The sequence below is a fragment of the Microtus ochrogaster genome, chromosome 6, assembly GCF_000317375.1.
Source record: "Microtus ochrogaster isolate Prairie Vole_2 chromosome 6, MicOch1.0, whole genome shotgun sequence".
Lineage (NCBI taxonomy): Eukaryota > Metazoa > Chordata > Mammalia > Rodentia > Cricetidae > Microtus > Microtus ochrogaster.
The window spans coordinates 68,705,003-68,728,351 of record NC_022013.1 but is presented as its reverse complement, the minus strand read 5'-3'; the positions used below and the strand labels follow the sequence as shown (position 1 = coordinate 68,728,351).

General features: G+C 46.3%; 1 protein-coding gene across 4 annotated transcripts in view; it reads left to right on the top strand.

The window, feature by feature from the left end:
* The first annotated feature begins 741 nt into the window (after positions 1–741).
* Positions 742–23,349, top strand: part of Nos1ap (nitric oxide synthase 1 adaptor protein) — a 276,554-nt gene continuing 253,946 nt past the window's right edge. For 3 of the 4 annotated variants that reach the window (XM_005348779.3, XM_026779963.1, XM_026779965.1), the window contains exon 1: positions 742–1,322. In XM_005348779.3, the coding sequence (XP_005348836.2) occupies positions 1,218–1,322 (105 nt within the window). In that variant the 5' untranslated portion in view covers positions 742–1,217. Of the gene's footprint in view, positions 1,323–2,473; positions 2,670–23,349 lie in introns of those variants that run through there. The other variant, XM_026779964.1, reaches the window with a different exon arrangement.

Below are 23,349 nucleotides of genomic sequence, written 5' to 3'. Positions count from 1 at the left end.
CTATGTCAATCTCAGAGGAAACTGTTATACAACACTATCTATGACGTTTTGACACACAGTGAATATTTAGTCTCTAAATCCTCCTATGGCTGCTTCATTTGCTCATTACTAAGAAACCTCGCAGAATTTTGGCAACATTTTTTTTTTTTTAAATCAATGCTCAGTTATAGAAGTTTAATTAAGGGCACAAGAACACTCTGGAATCTCTTGTTCCTAATGCTCCCTTTTCTGCCTACTTCAGTTCAACAAGGCTGACTCTTAAATATTTAAATTCTTCCCAAAGACACCCTGCTGTGTCCCCAAACCCGCAAGCAGCACACCCAAAGGGACAAAAGGCTCTGGAGACAGCCCCCCCCCACACCCCTTTTCGCCTTGATTCTTACGAGAAGCAGGGATCTCAGAATTAAGGCAGCTCTGACCTAGAGTATCTGGGACAGATCTTGGGCCTTCTTGGGAAAACAAAACAAAACAAAACAAAAACCATCGCTCCTCGCCCGCTCCTCAAACAAAACAAAACAAGACAAACAAACAAATGCAAGGCGCTGCTGTTTCGCCGCTACCAGCTGAGCAGGCTGGGTAGCCTAGGTCCTCCAGTGCCGGGGCGAAGTTCCCGGGTCCCGGCTAGACGCTGCGGGGACGAGGGGACTTTCACCTGCTGGGCGCGCGCGGGGCGCGGGGCGGACCCGGCGGCGAAGGGCGGGCGGGGCTGTGGCGCGCGGGAGGAGTCGGCCCGGGCCCGCCCCGCAGGAGGAGCCGCGGGCTGGCAGCCGATCCGGCGTCTCCGTGACAGGCACCCTGCTCCGCCGTCGCCGCCGCTGCCTTTCTTCCTCGTCCCGGGCTGCGCGCGCCGAGCTCGGGATCGGGCTCCGGGTCTAGCCCCGCTCCGGGCCGTGCGCCCTTCGCTCGGCGTCGCGGTCGGGGGCTCCGTGCCACCCGCTCCCGCCTCCCGGCCGCCTGGCCGCCTCCCGGTAGCCAGAGCTCAGCCACCAAGCAGCTCACACCAGCCGCATCTGAGCCGCCCTTGCCGCTCGGCCCTCTGCTTCGCTCCGGGTTCCCCCCAGCCACCGCCTGGCACCCAGGCTACCCACTGCACGACCCAGGTCCTCGCCGCTACCTCGCCTGGCCCCACTGTTCCCTCTCCCGGGTCTCGCCAGCTCTTTCTTGCCGCCGCCACCGCCACCGCCGCCCCTTAAACAGCGGGTCCACCGCGGGTCACCATGCCCAGCAAAACCAAGTACAACCTTGTGGACGACGGGCACGACCTGAGGATCCCTCTGCACAACGAGGACGCCTTCCAGCACGGCATCTCTTTTGAGGCCAAGGTGAGGGGCCACCGGGAGGGCAGTACCCCGAGGGGGCAGGTCTGGGTGGTTGGGATGCCAGCTGTCCTGGACGCAGAGCAGGTGGGTTAGGCCTTTCTCAGCTCCTGCCCAGAACAGCTAAAAAGAGCACCTGCAAAGTTTGAGGTGTACTGCCTCACCCCCTTCTCCCACCTGCAGACACCCCATCCTTGCCCGCCAAGGCTGGATTGAGTTACTTCCCGGAGCAGCCTGAGCAGCGCAGCCTGACCGCCTGGTTCTTTTGAAAGCATTTAAGGAAGCGCTGGTGTTATTTACCTCCTGGGCTTCCAGGAGAGGTGCTTTCGGGAGGTGTTTAAAGAGGAGAATGCCTGTTTCCTGACCAGTTAAAAACATTAAAAGAAATAAAAAATTTCCAAGTAGCTGGGTCTAGTTGCTAAAGTCACTCCTCAAATGTTTGCTTTCATACGACTCTTTTACATGTGCCAGTCACTGGTGTGGAGGTCGGGTGGAACCCGTTTTCCAGTTTTGTGGTGCGCTGTTAAATCTCAGCAGTTGCTAAAGAAGAATTTAGCCCAGACGACTGACATTTGCAGGGCCAAGCCCAAAGCCACCCTTGGGGGCGGGGAGGGGGAGTGGAAATCTGCGTGCTGGACCAGTGGCTGTGTATAAGGCTGGCCACCCTGGAATGGTGAAGCACCTGGCTGTGCGAGGAGTTTTGGCTTGTGAGACTGCAGTGGAGTTTCCCATTGCTCTTCCACGGAACGGTCCTTTCCAGTGGAAGGCTCTTGATTGGTACCGCTGCTCTACTCCCCCCTCCCCCCCACCTATAGCCTAAAGAAAGACGCAGGGACACTCAGCATGTACAGTGTGCTTGTCACCGAGTGAAATGTAAGCGAGTTCTGTTTTAGGTTGGGTTTGGATGGTTTTGAGAACAGCACTTTTGACGCGGAGGCAAACTTGCTCCGCTTTCTCTTCTTGGATGACCACAGGTTAGTAAATTGTGCAAGAACTGCCCTCAGGTGTCCATTTCCTTCGATTTGCAAAACATCCTTGGAGTGTCAGTTAGGAGCACAGAGGTCACATGTCTTTAAAATTGCGTCCCTTTTCTCATGCCAATGTATGGATTGGTGAATCATACCCCCCCACCCCCAACAGCTTTTCTCAGTCATATTTGCTAGAACTAGAGGCGTCACCCCTTCATCCTGCAGTTATCAAACTACCTTGGAGTGCCGACTGGGTTGCTGAGTCTGACTGGGACCAGAGGGAAGCTGTCAGCCAAGATCTTATCTCACTTCTCTGTCTCAGAATAGATCTGGTTGGCCCAGGATATTCAGTGTTTGGGCTCGTGTGTCTGGGCCTGTGGATTCGGTAAGCAGCTTCTTAAGAGTGTAACTTTTCATTATGGTTATGCTTTAATTTTCTTGCATAGACATACACTGAGAAATTGGCTTTTGTCTTGTTTGGTTCACCAGTGCTATATTTAAAAAATTATTTTTATTATTTTTAATTATATGTCTGTCTGTGGTTATGTGCATGCGAATGAAGGTATTCCCTGGAGTCCGGAGGCACTGGATCTCCCTGGAGCCAGAGTTTCATCTACTTACTTCTGAGCTGCTTGATGTAGGCTCTGGGATCTGAACTCCACTCCTCTGCAAGAGCTGTGTGATGGGACTCTCCAGCCCAATGGGCGCTGTTTTTTTTTTTTGTTGTTTGTTTGTTTTGTTTTTTAAGAGTTCAGATAAGCCGAGTGGTGGTGGCGCACGCCTTTAATCCCAGCACTTGGGAGACTGAGGCTTGTGGATCTCTGTGAGTTTGAGACCAGCCTGGTCTACAAGAGCTAGTTCCAGGACAGGCTCCAAAACCACAGAGAAACCCTGTCTTGAAAAAGCAAAAAAAAAAAAAAAAAAAAAAAAAGAGTTCAAATAAAAAGACTAGTCAGATTTACAGTTGCTTTTTTTTTTCCCACGGGCCTCTGCATTTGGTCATAGCTAGTTGTCAAAATCTAAAGTAAGTACATACAAATTTCAAGTAAAGTCCAATTCTTAGTATAATCTTCTGCAGTTAGAATGGTGAGGCAGGGGGATTGCCATGACTTAGTGACTTGCCTGGGCTACATACTTCTATCAGGAAAAACCAACCAATGAACCAACTAACCAACCAACCAATCAACCAACAAACAAACCAACCAAATAAACGAACAGTTCTAGCTTGATGTGTTTAGGGGACATGTGTACCTTTAATGAGTATCTGGGTGACATAATGAAGTGATTGCAACCAGACCTTAAGGAATATTGGGCTTGATGCTTGCCTTCAACTTTCTGGATCTCACTTTATTTTTTTTTCTCTCTAGTACTAAACATGTAGTTTCTTTTCTGAGCAAATGTCTGGGGACTGCATAGTGTGGTTTCTATAGTAACTCTGGATTCAGAGATAGTGCTGGTCAATAAGAGGAAAGCCATGGCTGGTCTGTGTTCCTAAGGCAGACAACACAGGGGGCCAGGGTTCAGCATTGAGAAGGGTGAGGTGGAAAAGAAAGGACAAGGGCAGGTGGAGCTTCCATAGGCCAAGACTGAGTTGATGGACTTGGTCCTTCCTCCTGGCTCTTTGTGGTTGATGCTGGACTCTGGCATATTCAAATCCCATGTCAGCCAAGACCTGCGTGGAGGTGGAAGCAGAAGATCAGTTCTCTGTTGCCCCCTGTTCACCCCAGTAAGTACCTTCTGCAGCTAGCTTCCACCCTTTTACTGAGCCGTGTCTGTCCCTGGAAATGCATCACCGTGGGGATTTCAGGGTTAAAGCCACAGCCATTTGCTTCTTGTTTTGGAAAAGCACAGACCGTAAAAATGCAAATGCATTGTTGCCTTGTTAGGTGCCTTGGAAAATGAGCCAGAGCCTTCCTCTTCCAAGGGCTGCCAATTTTTCAGAATCAACACTGGATGGAGTGATTCTCGGGACATTTGCCTCTCAGTTTTCAGAGTTCCATGGAGACACAAAGACTTAGGGTTAGGTGGGACAGTGTGTCCCTGGCGGAACCTCTGCCTACTTAAGAAACATAGATACCTGCTAGTATCTCAGTCGGTAGAGTGCTTGCTCTAGCATGTGCTCAGTCGGTAGAGTGCTTGCTCTAGCATGTGCGAAGCTCTGGGTTACATCTTCAGCACCATTGCTTCAGGTGTGGTGATGCATGCTTGCAATCCCAGCACCCAGGAAGTATAGGGAAGATCTGGATACCTGAGACCCCTTCTTCCTGCATGCACCCCATCCCAAATGCATATAACGATGAAGCCCAATCGATGCGCTTTCACCTGCAAGATCTCACTCAAGTCTCACCGCTTTTCTACCAGATGTGTCTTCAGTTTGAAGAAGCAGGATATAGGCTCGGGGAGGCTGCTGCCTGCCAGGGGCTTTCAGAAACAGGAACATTAGCGTTGTTTTTCAGGTGGAAAACTTTGTGATGAGCCTCACAGAGCATGTCAGCATCAAACAGTGAAAACTTGTTTTTGCCCCAGCCAGACTTCAATCTCTGTGATGGAATCCCTGACTCACACCGCTTAGAGCATGATGGGTTCCTTTTAGCTCACGGATTCAGAGCTTTCAGCGGATGGTTCTAGCTGTTGGTTGAGGTAGCAGAGGGGAACCCTAGCTTCCCTCCCCAGGATTGCTCACACACCTGGCATACGGCCAGCAGGAGGGCAGCATGCAGGTAGGTGTGCACTGCCCAGAGAAGCGAATGCTCCTCTCGCTGGAGTGGCTTTTACTGCCCCAACCATGATGGTGGGGGCATGTGGCGGAAGTGACTCACCTGTGCTATAAAGGAAGCAGCAGAGAGAGGAAACTGGAGACCAGGTCTAACTTTCAAAGGCATGATCGTCATTACTTCCTTCCTCCAGCTCGGGCCCGCTTCCTGGAAATTTCTACCACCCGCTCACATAGCGTCACCAGCTGGGGATGAAGATTTTAACACATACGCCTATGGGGATCATTGCATCTCCAAACCATAATGTATTTACTGAACACTTACGCGCCCTACTTCGTTCTAGCCTCTGCCTTCTTGGATATGCACCCTCCAGGGCATTTGACCCCTGGTCTGTTACCGCCTTATCTACCCCTGACACAGCTTTTCCCTCCGTTTTCCTAGCCATACTCTCTGGACTGTGGTTCTGGTCATCAGAGCTGAAAAGCACCTTAGGCATCTAGTATAGACTCACTTTATGTATAATTGAGGTCCAGAGGGAAGTCTTGACCTAAGGTCCATAGCCACACAGTAACAGAACCACCGGGGATCTCTGGGTCCAGTTACCTGTTGCTATCTAACAAACTACCTTTAGACTGGCTGGGAACAACAGCCATGTATTTTGCTCCTGATCTGTGGCCTGGGAACTCAGGCAGGGCTTGGCTGGACTGTTCTTCCGGTGTACATGACAAACATTCTGTTGGGTTCTTTTTCCTTTTTTTCTTGGTGAGCAGACCGGAAAGTCCTAGAAGGCTTCTCTTACTCGGCTATAGTAGATTTTCCATGTGGTTGTTGAATCTACTGGCTGGTTTATATTTCCTCCTAGCATGGTGGGTCTTTTGTTTGGTGGTTGGCTTTCCAGAGGACATGTTATAAGAAGGAGGACACTGCCAACTTCTGAGTTTTACAGGTCTCTTCTGCTATGTTCTGTTGCTCATGACTGTAGACTGTAAGGGACTAGAAATAGGCTCCCCTTCTAGATGTGTGTTTGAGTGTGTGAGCGCATATGTACAGTGTTCCTTGGGGTTGCTCACCTTTTAAAAAAAAGAATTATTTTTAATTTTATGTGTGTTTTTTGTTTGTTTGCTTTTTTGTTTTTGCTTTGTTTTCCGTGTGTGTGTGTGTGTGTGTGTGTGTGTGTGTGTATGTGTGTGTGTCTGCATACCATATATATACAGTACCAGTGGAGGCCAGAAGAGGGCATTGAATCCTCTTGGAATTAGAAACAGCCACCAAGTGGGTGCTGGGAACAGAATCTGAGCTCCCTGCCAGAGAACCTCTGCTCCTAACAGCGGAGCCATCTCTCCAGTCCTCCGCTTTGTAATTCGGAGACCGTCTCTCACTGGGACCAGGATGCCAGTTCATCTCATTGGTATGCCTCAGCAATTCTCCTGCCTCTGCATTTGCAACACTGGATTACAAGCATGCGTCACCATCCCTAGATCCCTGGGATCAAACTCAGGTTTTTGTGCTTATGAGGCAAGCACTTTATCAAATGAGCTATCCGCAGTTTCCTAAACCCCACTTCTTAATGAGGGAGTGTCAAAGCCAAGTTGTAAAATTACATGTGGGGTGAGAGATTTTACTGATGCATAGAGCTGTGTCTTTGTTATAAAAGTAGATAGGCCCAAGTGTCCTGGGATAAATCTATTTCTACCTTAGCTGTAAACTTCATGATTTTGTGGCATTTGGTCATTATTCATTTGCCCAACATGTCATAGTCATTTTTTGTGGTCAAAATCATGCATCCAGGCATAATGCTGACCAGTCACCCATGTATAGGACCCTAATTAGACTCGACTTAGTGTTTATTATTGCTTACTCATATGGTGCTTCAAAGAACTGGAACATTAAGTGCTATCACTAGCTATAATTACCGACCTCCTCTTCACTACAGCACGCTGCCTGGAGCTTCTTGGGGACCTTTGAGCTATCCTTACCCTTGATGCCCAAGAAGCAGGCTTTACTTTTTCCTGCCCTCCACTGAAATCTTGATTCCTGACACTCTTCTTCTTTCTCTTCCTCCCCCTACTTCTCCTCCTCTTCTCTTTTAAGAAAAACTTCCTCTCTTTGCTGCCCATCCCCCTTTTCTTTAGTTTTTCTTTTCTTCTTCTTCCTTCTCCTCTTCTTCTTCCCCTCTTCCCCCCCCCCCTCCTTTCTTCTTCTTCTTGCTGTGGCGTATGTATTTGTGTGCGTGTGGTGACCAGAGACTGATGCCCTGTATATGGGCATGGTGAGTGCCGGTGCCCAGAGGCCAGGGAAAGGTGACCTCCCTCGAGCTGGAGTTACAGGCAGCTGTGAGATGCCTGGTGTGGGTGCTGGGAACTGAACTTGGGTCCTCTGAGAGAGCAATGCGTGTTCATAGCTGTGGAGTCCTCCACTTTATTTTCTGAGGCAGGGTCTCCCGCTGAATTTGGAGACTTAGAAGAACAGCTGGCCAGTGAGCTGCAGGGATCTGCCTGTGTCTGTCCTCCAGGGCTAGGATTACAGGTGTGTGCTGCTGTTCCTGTTTTTGTAACATAGGTGTTGGCGATCCAGATTCAGGTCCTCAGTGCAAGCACTTTACTGACTGAGCCTTCTTCCCAACCCCTTTCTTGTAGCTTTACTGAGATATGTTTCATGCACCATATAATCCACCAGTTAAAATGTATAATTCAGTGATGTTTGTATATTCACAAACATATCTGTTCCCGCAGTCCTTTGAGAACATTTCCATCATCTCAAAGGGACCCCTGTGCTCCAGTCCTAAGTGGTCACTATTCCATGTTCTAGTTCTAGGTTTTCCTCTTCTGGACGTTCCATGATTTTAAACATATAATACCTATGATCTTTTGGTTCTGACCTTGTCTTTGTTTCTTTTATTGTCGCTGTGGTAAAATACCTTGACAAAAGCAACTTCAGGGAGCAGGGGCCTGTTCTGGCTCATGGCTCAGGTGATAATCCATCATGGCGGGGAAAACACAGTGGCAGGGACTTGAGGGGGATGGGTCACCCTGCACCCAGAGACAGGGAACAGAGAGAGCAATGAGTCTGTGCTGTCCACTTACTTTGTAAGTTCAGGGCTCCTGCCTGGGATGAGGCCTGCTTGTCCTGGCCACATGCTAGTCCCGTGTCCTCCATAGTGGTGAATGCAGTGTCTTGCGTATATATAACGTGAATGAGTGAATAAATGTGGTTTCTTAGCTGTTGCCTGTGACAACCGCCAGGGTCCTCCCTGGCCACCCCTCAGTGGGAGCTGCTGTTTGGTGCTTCTCTTGCTCTAGTCCTGCAGTTCTTGGTTCCCAGTAACCTGAGCTGCTCCTCTGCCACGGTGTCTTTCTACTTATCCCTCTCACCCCCAGTTTACATTGCACTGCTTCCCAGGAAGGTCTTTTCCTTACTGAAAGGAAACCCCAATGAGTGGTGGACAAAGGAGTTAGAGTTTGAATTAGAACATATGTTTAATTTCAGGAATAGGTAGTTATCATTTACTAATTGTCCTTTACGTATGTTTTCATTAATGACTAGATACCCCCCCACCCACAATTCTCTATTTTCTTTACTTTGTTATTTTATGTCATATAAATTTGGCTGTCAAGAACTCCTAGCTTAGATTCAGGAGCCCATGCTGTGTTTGGCTTCAAACCCTGACTCTGCCCCTTACTTGCTTATGACCGCGTATGAATTCTTTCACGTCTCTCGTCTGGAAGAGAGGTTCAGCGCATCATATGCCCCAGAGGGTGGGTGGGAGGGTGAAGGGAACTGACCACGTAAATGCCTAGCATAGTACTTGGCACAGAGTGGCTTGCTGTTTTCATTAAATCCAATTCTACAACTTGCAGTTTGTTTTGCTTGTTTGGTCCGCACATGGTTTAATCCACAGAATAGCGTTTTGTCTTTTCTAATCGTTGCCTTTTTTAACTCTGAGGTTTGGTAACACATTAACTTCATTATACATGCTTGGTTAAAAAAATTTCTAGCCGCAGAATTACTCTGATTCCTCAAGTTGCAAATCAGACAGCGAGACTGCTGTGTGGGCTTAAAATAGCTGTCAGCTTTCTTGGAAGGGGGCGGGAAAGGGTTAACTAGGTTCTGTTGTAAGCCCCAATCACACTTGTTCCAGCTTTTTAATCCCTGTTATGATTAAAAATCACAGCATCTTAAGTATGGCATGTTGTCTGTCTTCACTTGTCTTTGAGTTTCTTGGGTAAATATTTCTTTAAGCAGAGTTAATCTAAGCAGAAGGAATCTTGCAGCCTGGGATTAATTAATACCTTGCGATACTTACATTTCCCTTTTCAGTTTTTATGCTCAGCACCATGTTTACTTTTAAACATCAGAGCAGCTGGCTTTAAAGTTGTTTAAAAAGGCGCTTCTAGCAAGTTCCGTGCCCACAGAAAGCTGAATCCTCATATACCCCGGCATGTAACCCTGCAGCTGGTTTCTTATGGTAGGATCTGAGTGTCCTTTGAGAACTGAGGACAGTGGCTATGCCCCTCTTAATCTTACTTTTATAATTAATTAATTTTGTGTGTGTCCTTGTGTCGGAGTATGTGTATGCATATATTATATTGGTGCATCAGATAACTCTTGGGAGTCGGTTTTTGCCTTCTACCCTGTTACAGCAAGGTTGGTATTGATTCTGCTACTTGATAGCATCCTGGTTAGCTGGCCCATGAACCTGCAGCTGATTCTCCATTCCTTTGTAGATGCTCGTATCATAGATATGTGCCACCATGTTTGGCTTTGTTGTTGTGGTGGTGGTGGTGTTGGTGGTGGTTGTCAGTTCTGGGAATCAAATTCGTATCTGCAGACTTGTGCTGCAATTGCTTTTATCTACTAAGCCATCTTCCTGGCCCCTACCCCGACTTATTCCTGGAGCCACACCCCTTGGTGGGAGGCTAGTTTAATAATATGCCTCCAGAGTCTCTACTCCCAGGGTCTGTTTGGTGTAAGAAAATGGCCAAGAAGAGGGCACTTCCCACATTGCACCCTGAATTGAGAGCATACTGACTTCTGTTTGTCTCTCTCTGTGTGTGTGTGTTGGGGAAGGAAAGGAGTCAGAGGATGAACACACTGCAGAGACAGTGTCCATGCTGAAATGCTTCTCCTGGGACACAGGGACACAGTGCCTTGTGGATACCTGGTTGTACCTTTCTGCCCATGTTCGTTGTAAACTCTTGTCCTTTGGCCTCTGGATGGAAGAAACGTGACTCACATGGAAGCATTTTCTTTTTTTTTTATTCTTTGCAAAGAGGAAGACCAATGTCTCTTATGGGCCGAGTGACAGATAATATATTAGCTCAACCCCCACCCTACTGTTTCCCATAAGCACACATAACCTGTCCTGGAATGATACTTTCAAACTCGCTCCTGGATGTGTGTGGATTTCCTCCTTAACTTGGCAGCCCAGGCTAAGCACATCCTGGACACCCATAGCCAGTGTTTGGTGGAAACGGCCACCATCAAGTCACTTGAATGAAGCTCTCTCCTTGTGGTCAGGAGTTCTGAAGTTTCTGCATATGAAGGGAATTTTGCCTGTAGATGCCTTTGATCAATTAAGCAGCTGTTCTCAGTTGGTCTATATCGGAATATTATGAAATGAAAAGGGAACGAAAAAGCCTCCAGGCTTGCTGAGATGGCATGGTTGATGTTGGAGGTTCTCCAAGCCTCTGTGATGGAGTATTTGAGCCATGGCACTGGAACACTGTTTCTCAGACACACTGCTAGTTGGACTCCCTGGGGGAGTTAAATAAAATAAGAGGAGAAACCACATATGGCTGGAGCTATAGTTTGGACCTTGGGTCCTCAAAAGGCCCGTGTGTTAAAGGCGTGGTCCTTGACCCGCAGCACCATGGAGAGGCAGTGGGCCCTCTTGGAGGTGGGGTCCAGTAGAAGATGATTACTCGAGGTTCCTTGATGATGACACGGAAACCCTGGCATTTCGACCCCTTTCTCTCTCTGCCTCTTGGCTAGATGAGGTGAGAAGACCTCCTGGAACTCATGTCTCCACCGTGCTGCACTGTGCCTGCAAGACCTGAGCAATAGTCCAGGCCAGCTGACCGTGGACTAGAGCCGCAACTGGAATGTAGCACGATTAATAAAAACCCAGAGACAGAAATTGGGGTTCAACCTGAAGGTCAAAAAAGCAAAACAGCTAGCCACTGGCTCTTACTTCTGCCTCAGTCCGAAATGGCGATCCTGCCTCCAGGAGTCTCTGTCTGAGACTGTGTGTGAGAGCTTGTGGTGTCATCCCTGGTACCTTCTCGTTCCCTGCACACCTGGGTTTGGGTACTTTTGGGTCACCCACAATGAATGAGGCCCTTTGAGTAGAGCTGTCGTCACCTTGAGATTGGCATCTGTTTCATCCCTTCACATTTGTGTTGAGGGTTTGAGGATTTTATTTTATTTATTTTTTTTATTTTATTTGTTCTTGGAATGAGAAGGAAAAAACATTGCAGAAAGGGTTCTTTCCTTCCACTTTTACATAGGACGTGAGGGTTGACCTCAGTCACCAGGCTTGCACAGCAAAACCATCTCACTGGCACCCTAGGCTTTTTAATACAGTGGTTGTTTTTGCTTTTGTGCCCTACCCTTCCCTGAATGGTGCGTTTCCACACCACAGAACAGCGCTGGATTTATTAGCGACACGCTGGTGAATAGGCAGAGGAGTGCATGGAGCTGGTACTGTTGAATGGACATGGCCTTTCTTCTCATTGTATTTTCTTGGGTACCCTTCTCAGGAGTGGGGTCTCCAGCATGGCTCCTTTTAAAAAAAATTTCTGTATATGGGTGTTAGACCTATACATTTCTGGTACCTGTGGAATCCAGAGGTGAGCAATGGCTCCCTAGTTGTGACTTACCATGTAGGTGCTGGGAATAGAACCTAGGTCTTTTAGAAGAGCAGTCAGTTTTCTATTTCTTTCCTCCCTTCCTCCCTCCCTCCTTTCTTACTTTTCCTTTCCTTTTTGAGGAAGGGTTTCTCTATGTAACTTTGGTTGTCTGGTTGTCCTGGATCTCACTCTGTAGACCAGACTCACTCCATAGGCCTCAAACTCAGAGATCTGCCTGCCTCTGCCTTCTGAGTACTAGGATTAAAGATGTGTGCCACCTGCCTGGGCAGCACAGTAGAGCTGACCCTGTTGACAGGGGTGCAGATGAACTGACCCAAGAATGTGAGTGTGGGAGATCTGGCCCCACCCCTCATCTGTCATATGGTGATGTGGGCAGGAGAGAGATGCCTTCACCCTCTGCCCCTTGCTGACTGTAGCAGGTGGGAGAGCTGGCTCTGTCCCTCACCAGCTACAACACTTGGGAGGGTGGCCCCTATTCTTTACCTGGGCAACACATTAGAACTGGCTCTGAAGGTGAAGGTGAGAGAGATTCAACTCTGAGGATGTGAAAGGAGGAGAACTGGCCCCGCCTCTTGCCCATGGCCGAAAGGGGTGAACTAGCCAGGATGAAGCTGGAGAGCTCACCCTGGTGATGAAGACGGGAAAACTGGCAGGCTGACCAACCCTGGAACTACCCAGGCTCAGAACCAGGGTTGTGAGTTGACCCACCCCAACATCCACCCCATCTGTGATTTGCTAGAGCACATGAAGGGGCCTGATCCACAGACCCAAAGCTGCAGGATCTCCACGACACAGGGCAACGCTGGGATAACCAAGAGGAGTTCCAGTGAGTGTAGAAGAAACCAGAGGCCTCAAGCCAGGCCAAAGACCTTTGCAACCAACGTTTGCACATAAAGCTCAATGGATACAAGGATTTGCTGCATGCCCCACTATGTCAAACTACAGCTTCCGTGATGAGATTTTTTTTTTTTACCTTTACCTTTTTTCTCTTAAATTTTATTTTATTTTATTTTGGGGGTGCGGTTGCAAGGGCAGTGGGTGGATATGAAGAGATGGGAAATGAATGGGATCGAGATGCATGATGTAAAAGATACAAAGAATAAATGAAAAGAAGTCTAAAAAGGAGACGTGTGCCATCACTCCCGCTTGAGTTACTGTTCTTGACCACTGAGCATCACTACAGCCACCCAACACGGCTCTTTTGCAGTGTACTAATTCCATCTCCCATGCCTAGCCCAGTGGTCATCGAAGATGGATTGGTTTTAGTTTACAGAAATGGTTTCTGGGGAGAGTGTGCTGTTTGACTCCCACTCCCAGGCTCTCCCTTGGCAGGGCTATGGAGTTTTCTGATGTGGTGAGCTAGTTTGTGATCTGTTGTTGGAGGCCTAAGACGATGAGTATCCCAACCCCATGCTGGCGAGGCTTAGCCCATCAAATACTGGTTTCTCCCTTCCCTCCATCTATACGTGTGTCCCTCCTTGAATTGCTATTATAGTGTTTGGTTTATAGTCTTAGATTTCCTTGTGTACTTGAGTAGCATAGTTCCATAGACACGGTTCAACTTTCATGTTTTCTGTAGCACTGGCATGCAGCGGCTGCAAAGGCACGTAGAGGTGGCTGAGGTTCCGTGAGGCTCTTGCTTTTTTAGAGCGAAGCCAATATCCTTAAAGCTCTAGTGGTACCAGGCATCTTGTGACCGTGATGCTTCTTACTGATTCTTTATTTCCCTTCTCCAGCAGTAGCTGGAAATTGCTTTTCATTAAAAATATGCCTGAAGCACACACTTGAGGCTCCTGACTCACCTCTTCTAAGGGAGGAGCCTTGGTGTCTTGGATACGTCAGCTGGGAGGGCTGTAGTGTTCCCAAGTCCCCATTGCAGCCTACATTTTCCGTCCTTGATAAGAACTCTCAGCAGGAAACTGGGCCGGAGGTCTAGCGTGGAGGCAGGGAAGCCTTCTGAACAGCTGCAGAGCCAACCCCAGCCCTTGTTGCATCGGCAGCCTTGAACAAATCCCTTCCATCTCTTCGTACCCCAGTCCCCTCCCCTGGAAGCCATGGAGTGGAGTCAGCCCCCGACTTTTAGAATGAGGTTCCCCCAGCCCCACATCTCTGGGGCTCGCTAGTTCTTCCTTTGCTCTGTACAGACCATGTGCCCTGGCCCTGGTGAGGTGACATCTCCATAATTTCAAGCCCACTCATGGGTTGACAGATCAATTAGCACAAACAGCCAGAGCCCAGCAAGGCTGCCCAGTGTTGCACAGGTTCCCGGGCTGTGTGGCCGTGCCCTCGGTGATCAAGACGAAGAGAAAGGGATGTGCGGTATTCCTTCCTCCAGCTCTCTTGCTCAACGTGTGGCTCAAACAGAAGTCCATGCAGGCAGAATGGGCTCTCGACATATCTTAATTCTCAAATATTTATATCTTTTATAGATCTTAATTTGCATATCTTAACTCTCAAATAATTATACCGTTTACTGTTTCACGAGAGGGCATGTATGTCTTAGTCTTCAGTTTTGCCCTATTAGAGCCAAAAGGGGGAATTCTGAAAGCAGCAGAATGCCATAGGGTCAAATTCCACAGAAAGGAAAAGTGAAATAAAAAAAGAAAGAAAGAAAAGTTGGAGATAGGATCTTGAATTCTGACAAGTTCAAGTAAAAGGAGGCCTATGTGTACTTTCCACCCCCAGGGGCTGCCCCAGGGTCAAAATGTTGGCCTTAAATGGTGGCATTTGTAGCCCATAGTTCAAAAGTCTTGCCCGTTAACCTTGTTGCTCCAGAATTGGAATCTTGTATAACAGTGTTTGCAATCTAGCTGAACCCTATAATCATCTAGGGAACTTATAAAATATGTGTTCCTTTGTACCCATGGCTTTTTATTTCTTGTTTAACTTGGAGGTGGCACCTGCATTATGAATTTTAAAAACTCCTAGGGTGATTAGAGACAGGATGCGTCCAGATAGCCACCGGTGAGCATTGCACACAGAATGGGGACATTCAAGGACAGACCTGGGTTATCCAGGTTGTCAAACCTGATTAATTAGTCCAGAGTGCCCTTTTTATGGGTTTACGATGGGATACAGAATGGGATGGGATACTGGATAAACTCAGTAGATATGAAACCGGCCCTTATCTCCCTTCAGGCATGGCATGCTGGTTAGGAGAGGATGGAATGTTGGGGAATGTTGATGGCAGCAGGCCAGGGAGGCTTGATGTGCACACTGGACTGATACTTTCCTAGTTGGGATTAGAGTCTTCAAAGTTTCCAGGCCAAAGCTCACTCCAGCAGTCTTGATTAGATACTGCCAACATGGCCTTTTAAAAACATGTGATTGATTTATTGGTTGATTGATAGAGAGAGGGATGGATGGTTGGATGGATGGATGGATGGATGGATGGATGGATGGCCTAGAATTTGTGATCCTCTTGTCTTAGCCTCTGGAGTGACATGCCTCCCTGGTCTGAGTCTGTGTCTGTTGTGTTTAGGGCTGAGTGATTCTCCCCTCCTCTTGGGTAAGGCTTGATTTACTTTTTATTTTTTTTTAATGCTTGAGATACAGTCTAGGCCCTTTCACATGTCTTTGCTTGCATTTGTAAATATGTAGTGTAGGAACTGATTTGTCTGCTGGTCCAGGGCGTCCTCCACGCTCCTCTCTGACACCTGTTTTCTCATTGCTTTCCTTCCTTTCACGTCCCCTTAGACTTCGTGTGTGCTTTTGCTTCAAACCTGGAACCACCCATTTCTCTAGGAAGACCGGGTATCTTGGGCAGCAGTGGTGCAGAAGCACCATCTTGGGCATCGTGAATGCCCACTTTTCCTGGATGGCCATTGCTTGGTGGAGCCACTTGTCAGAGACAGAGGTGGGAAACAGAAGAAGGGCAGAAATGCATGCACACTAAGTAGGGCAGGAATGAGTGGACACTTATGTTTCCAGATCGAATTTGAGTCTAGAAGTTTGATATTTTTTCATACTTTACTGGTTCTTTTTGCCACACCAATATTTCTAGGTTTTGCACACATAAGAGTTAACAATTGAATATCCCATAATTACTCATTTGTTTTACTCTGTAACACATAATTAGCACTCTCAGACTAATGATACGAATATCAGTAACAGTTATGATTACTGAAAACAGTTTGAACACATTTTTTGCATGTGCCATCTATATTCTACCATTTAAAAAGTGATTATATGCAGAGCCTTGTGGTGCAGGCCTGCAATGACCAGCGAATCTGAAGACTGAAGTAGGAGGCTTGCAAGTTCAAGGCCAGCCTGGGCAATTTAGTGAGAGTCACTTTCAAAAAGAAAAGGAGGAGAAGAAAAGAAAGGACCTGGCACACTGGCGTATAGTTCAGTAGGAGAGCCAGCCCTAGGTACAATCTCAAGAACCATTAAAAATAAAAGAAGGAACAGTTTTTGAGATGGAGAGATGGCTCAGTGGTTAAGACTGGATGCTGATCTTGTAGAGGACCTGAGTTTAGTCCCAAGAACCCACCTTGGGCAGCTCACACATGTCTATAGCTCAAGCTCTGGGGGATCTGATACTCTTATCTTGATTCTATGGACACACACATATTCCCCCCACCCCATATACACATAATTAAAATGTAACAGAGCAAATACTTAAAAAGATTATTTTTTTGGGGGCTTGATATGGTTTAAATGAGGAATGGCCCCTAAAACTCTCTGTTCAAATAGTTAGTCTGGGGAGATGGCCCAGTTGGTACAGCACTTGCCCTATGACCATGAAGACCTGAGTTTGATCTGTGTAAAAGCCCGATGCTGGGGAGGCAAAGAATCCTTGGAGCTTGATGGCTAGTGATCTGGCTGAAACAGCGAGCTCCAGATTTAGAGAAAGCCTGATTCAAAAAAACAAAATGGCCCTCTGGTCGCCACATGCAGAGTGGCATTGTGGGAGGTTGTAAAACCTTAAAGAAATGGGACCTTGCTTGGAGTGGTATTCCACAACTAATTCTAACATTTGGGAAGTGAAGGCAGGAGGACCAAAAGTTCAAGGTCATCCTAGACTACATAATGAGTGTCAAGCCATCTTGGGCTACTTGATAGTAGAGAGATGTTTCGAAGATTAAGAGCACACTGTTCTTGCAGAGAACCCAGAGTTCAGTTCCCAGCACCTAAGTTGGGTGGCTCACAACCACCTATAACTCCAGCTTCAGAGATCTAGCACCCTCTTCTGGCCTCTGAGGGTACTACACACATGTGGCAAACATTCACACAGACACATACACACAGATAAGCATAATAAATATAAAAATTCAGTCAATCAGACAAATAAATAAGTGGGCCGAGTGGAAGGTGCTTAGTCATTGGAGAAGTGCCCTTAAAGGGGCCTGTGGGACTCGGAGTTCTTCTGTCTTGTTTTTATATCCTGAAGGCGAGATGAACACTTAGCTTTTCTCTTTTGGCTTTTTCTGTGATATTCATTCTTTTTCTGGGTCCCCAAAGCAGCAAGGCCAAATTACCGTGAAGGAAACATCTCAGACTGAGCTGGATACTGTTCATAAAGAGAAAAGGTTAGTCTCAGGCATGTGTCACAGTAATGGAATGTTAACAAGTCCTGCCATCACAAAAGGCTAGAGAGTGGCCCTTTAAACAGCACTCCACTCTTTAACCCCTGGAACCCACCCATGACTGTCACTGTCCACAGCAGGCTTTGCATCCATGATTGTGTTGAGGAGCTTGAGACAAGGAGACTGCCCTCGATGATCTGGGTGGCCCTTAAATAAATCCTACTTGTCCTCACAAGGAAGGCAGAGGGGGAGGATACACAGAAGGAAGATGTGTAACCATGGAGACCGAAGCTGGGGTGACTCAGTTACAAGTCAAACTGCAGGAGGAGAGGCAGGAGGAGACCCTGCCCAGAACATCTTCAGGTAACATAGCCTGCTGACGCCTTGTGACCAGTCAGGTAAAATTGGTTTTGGAATGGAGAAAGAATAAATTTTTAATGTTTTAAGCTACTGACTTTGTGATCAATTGTGATAATACATCACTTGCCCAGCATTCCTCAGGACACATTAAAAAAAAAAATCTCCTTTTTAACCTTCATTTAATTCTTCAGTAACCACGTACTTAATACTACTAAAACTTGGATCCGTGCATAGTCATTTTGCTCATGTAAAGTTCTTCTCTGGTATCTATAAGAAGGGCTCATGGGGACAATAATCTTTTTATTTTCCTGCATATTATTAAGCTTTTGTCTGTGAAAGGTCAAAACGACTGGATATAAAATCTTTAGTTTACATTTTCATTAATGTTTCTCCCTCTCCTGGTGTTAAAGCTTGTTGTAAGCTGACCTAATCTTTCCTAATAATTCTTGTGCTTTGAAAAAAATGAGGTGTCTATCTTTTAAAAACAGTTTCGTATAGCCCAGGCTGGCCTCAGCTTGCTATGTGACCAAGGTTGGCCTTGTCCGCCTGATCTTCTCAAGTGTCGGAATTGCAGGTATGCACCCTCAGACTCAGCGCTAGGGAGCACCTTCTTCTAGGTGGTACCCTGGGGTACAGTGTGCTTCCCTTTCCCATGCTGGAGGTCAGATTCAGGCCCTGGCACAGGTTAGGTAAGGCGGTACTGCTCAGTTACATATCCAGCCCTGGTCTCTCTTTTCAGTATGAAATTTCCAATCCTCTTATTTTATTTTCTTCTTTGGAAAAGCTTTCTCAAATCACTGTTTGTGGGTTATTGCCCTTTGCTTCAGTTTGTTCTTTAGGGGCTTCCTTGTCCGTATGTTGGTTCTCTGCTCATCCTCAACATTCACCATTTTAAACCCTCCTCCTCTCTTTCTATATTTCTCGGTAACCATTTCCCCCTAAGTTTCAGATGTTTGCTATGTCTGATTTTTCTTTCATTTCTTCCATCTTAACCTTCATCTCTCTGCCCCCGACCCTCCTTCCTCACTGCTGGGAATCAAACCCAGGGGTTCATACCTTACGTCTTAGTTTTTATTTCTGAACTAACTTTTTCAACTTCCATTTATTTTTTGAAATCTGTCATTTCACTTATGAATTTTCCTGATTCTAATTTATGTTTTTTCCTTCCAAGCTTTGCATAGTTTAAAATATTTATAGGCTATTTTGAAATGTTACATTTCATGTGTTTTTTTTTTAAATGTCTTCTTGGCATGCGTTCATTGCCACATACCACTAGAGATATAATTTTGTCCCTTAGCCTCGCTTTTCCTTATAGAAATGCTGATAGATTTATTGCTTCTCTGTTAATATTTATGTAACTAGTTTTCATGAAGTTTAAAAAAGATGTCTCGAGTGCAGGAGAAATGACTCAGTGGCTAAGTTGTTGCTCCTGCAGAGGACCCAGGCTTGGTTCCCAGTACCCACTGGTCATTTCACAACCACCTATAACTCCAGATCCATGGTTTCTGATGCCCTCTTCTGGCCTTCATGGACACTGCCTACTCACGGTGTATAGGCACACACGCAGGCAAACTAGTCACAGGCATTGAAAGGGGTCTTGGTTTGGTGATTTTTCTAATTTAACAAAGCTCCCCTCATCCAAGTCTACCAGGACCTCATGTCTTTACCTCTTTATTCTAGTTTTTGTAGTGCTGGGAACGGGCCCAGAGTCACAGTAGGCAAGTGTCCTCCCTCTGTGCTGCACGCCAGGCCCCCTCGCCTCTGTTTCATTGCACACAGACATCAGTATCACACTGGCTTCTGGTGATTTGCTTGTAATTTGGAGCTAGTGGTAACACCTTGTCACAAAATTTTGTTGGATGTTGTCTGAGTTTTTAGTTTTGCTTAGTTGCTCTGTTAACACCATTGTAGGAATGCAGAAGACTCCCAAAGCACACTGGCGTATCATTTTTTAAACATTTCACCATACCGTGGCGAATCATTGTTTAAAGCCCCCCTCCCCTGTTGAAGCAGAAAATGATGTAAATATTTACATAGGACAATTTATACATCCATTTTACCTGCATGTGGTTCCATTTTCTGTTTGATCCATGTGTTGATGAAGATCCTGAAGGAAGGTCTTGGGTGTCCCCTTCCATGACTCCTGAGGACACTTTACACAGTCCGAGAACCCATGGAGGTCAGCAGTCCGCTGGGTTCTGGCTGTTTGCTCTGACTGACCCAGTGCGTGGGCCTGATGATGGAGGTTGACTTTACTGGGGCGAAGGAACGTTGTTTACTGAGAACATGAGAAGAATTAGAGCCCCAGAGAGATAATAGAATTGGCAGTGTGTGTGAGAGGGGGGAATGTCAGAGCCTTATTCTAATATTCAGGTTCTGAGTCAAATCCGTTATATATAGATGAGGGGACTTGGGTAGAGAGAGGTGAAAGAGTCTTGTTCAGGGCTGCTGATGCAGCACACACCTTTAATCCCAGCACTCGGGAGGCAGAAGCAGGTAGATCTCTATGAGTTCAAGGCTACCCTGGTCTACAAGAGCTAGTTCCAGGGCAGGCTCCAAAACTATAGAGAAACCCTGTCTGGAAAAACAAAAAAACAACAACAAAAAGCAAGGCCACTGATGAACCAGGTGGTGGGGTAGGCTCTTCAGCCAGTCTAGGCTCCTTCACCCAGGCCAGATTCAAGCCCCAGGCTTCCTGGTGAGTAGTTGCTAAGTAGACCATTGTAGAGCAAAGAGGGCTTGTGTAGAGTAAATTGGAGGGTATTCACTCTTTTGTTTTAAGAAGTTCAGTGTTTCAAATACTGGGTTTACTTAAAATAGAGGCACACGGAATTTGGTGTCTGTGTGGGGTAATTATGGAGTAGGGTGGTGGATTTCTGAAGCAGTCTCCCAGCTCGTTCATGGTAGAAGCAAGGGCAGACCTGAAAGCCCTGGCTAAGGGGTCCCAGAGAACGTCTCACTGCACCAGGTGGCAAACGTGGGATTGGTGACATTTCCAAGAAAGGGATTCCTATTGATTAATGATTCTTGACAATTGACTTAATGAGTTGACCTTATGACTGCCAGCACCCATTCTATCCTAGTGATTTTGTTTCCCTTGGTCAAGAGGATAGTAAAGACAGATGACCAGGAATATAATAATTTATATTTGTGTATCAATGTCTGCTACCTGCTTTACATTTGGTGTATATGTACTGGGTGAAATTGTTTGGAAGAAAAGAAAAGATGAATGAAGTCACTGGCCGTGCATGCGTAATTGAATATTAAATTATATGACATTCAAGGAAGGGGGGCTTTCTACATAACGTGGTAAGGAGGATCTGAGTATTAATCCCTCTTCTATGCTCTCCAGTGCACCCTTTGTTCAGGTTCTTTGCCATAGTGGAGCTGTCGAGTGAGAGGAATGGCTATAAGAGAAATGTGTTTGCCATTAGAGAAAACAGCCCCATCAAGGGGTGTATGTGTTCTGTTCCTCCCCCTCTTTAGTTTCCCTCCCCTCCACTGGTCTCTTTACTTTCACAAGTTTTCAGACACTTGGACTATGTTTGATCTCCCGTTCCTATGGCTCCATAGGCTTCTATGTTTGAATAATTGATCCCCACTTGGTAGAAGTGTTTGGGAAGGATTAGGAGGTGTGAGCTTGTTGGAGGATGTGTGTCACTGGGGGCAGGCTTTGAGGTTTCGAAAGATTTGCAGCTTTCTCAGAGCATGTTTGTGTTCCCTTTGCTTAGACCGTTGAGCTACAGACCTTTGAAGGGAAAATGAGGACCAGTAGGACCAGTGGTAAAGGCACTGGCTTCCAAGCCTGACTACCATACCTAAGCTCCACATGGAAGTAGAGAACGGCTCCCACAAGTTGTCCTCTGATCTCTACAGGTGTGCCTTGGCATGGTGTGTACAGTTACACACACACCCACATACACACTAATGATATAAAATCCTTGACACATGGATTATTGTTATCATGAATGGATCATAACCTTATGAAAAGATGCTCAACTTGATTCAAAGTGATTCAGATCAGACAAAGATGGCATTTCTCAGAAACAGTGTGTATAGTGGGGAGACAAGCATGCTTACCAAGCATGCCTTAAGGCCTTGAGTTCAATCCCCAGCAGTGTGTGTGTGTGTGTGTGTGTGTGTGTGTGTGTGTGTGTGTGTTGAGAGAGGGAGAGGGAGGCACTATATCTTAGTGGAGTGTTCTCTAGGATATGTTAGATGAAAGCACAAGATACTATTTATCATAGAAAGAAAGAGACTATGTGGCTTTGTTTACTTCTTGTTGATTTGTTTTTGAAAATGGCAGAGTGAGTCATATAATATAATCAGAATAATAGCAAAAGGCTGCCCTTAGGAGCAAACAACTAACAGCCTGGAGGGGATGGGACGAAGCAGTCTTTCCTTCATATACCTTGCTTTGCTTATTTAGTCTTGGAAAAATATAAAATCATACATAATTGTACAATAAAAAGCGAGCTCCGAGAAAGCCAAATAAATGTCCCTGTTTTGAGGTGTTTGGCATGACCTATTGGAGCAGAACTCAGTTGCCTGGCTTTGTGACACCCATCACAATTGTCTGCATCCCCAAGAAGCATGTCAGGATGCTTCTGAAAACATTTTAGACTGTTCTCCAGTTGTCATTGCTGGCGGCAGTGTTGAGGGGGTTATTCCGAGATTCCTACATGTGTTGTGGGGTAAACAGCTAATTATATTGGCAGGAGGAAGGAAGTGCTGACATAAGGACAATGAGGTGACGGAAATCCCACCGTCCTGAGTTTAATGGCTCATGGTAGGAACTCATGAAGCATTTTATTATTATTTTTTTAATACTTGAGTTCTGACTATGGGCAAAGCTCCAAATGGTTGACCCAGTGGCAGGAAGCCTTCCTTTGTGATTGACAAGGATCATTTCCCAAGAAAAGCAGCCACTTCTTTGGAGAAGTGGTGGCTTTCCGGTCAGAGGCAGGCAGTAGGATGTGCCTGGAGCTTCTTGTCACACTAGCAAGCAGGGAATCCATCAAGGATTTCCAAGGTCGTGTTGAAGAAGGCTTTAAAATCAACTGGAGATGTTTCTATTGGCCAAATGGGGACAGTTTGGACATCATTAAAAATTAACATGGCGATGAATTAAACGATACCCAGAAAAAACTCTGTGTTTTGTTGGATGCTTGGATATTAGCTCATTATTGTGACTACTGGCAAATGAGGGCAAAGAAAGAACTTCCTCAGATGTCCTGGGAGGGGAAGGCAGCTAGGAGAAGGGGAAAGCAACAGGATAACCATGGTCCGCTAATGTCCCATAAATCCATGGATCTAGGAAGTGATTCTAGGACACTGACAACTCAGAGGGGAGCCAGCCAAGCTTTGTATGTCTCTGGATTTAAAAAACAATTATTAATTTATTTGTGTGTGTGTGTGTGTATGTGTTTGTGTGTATGTGTATGTGTGTGTGAGTGTGTATGTGTGTGTATGTGTTTGTGTGTATATCTATGTGTGTATGTGTGTGTATGTTTTTGTGTGTATGTGTATGTGTGTGTGTGTTTGTATGTGTGTGTATGTGTTTGTGTGTATGTGTATGTGTGTGTGTGTTTGTA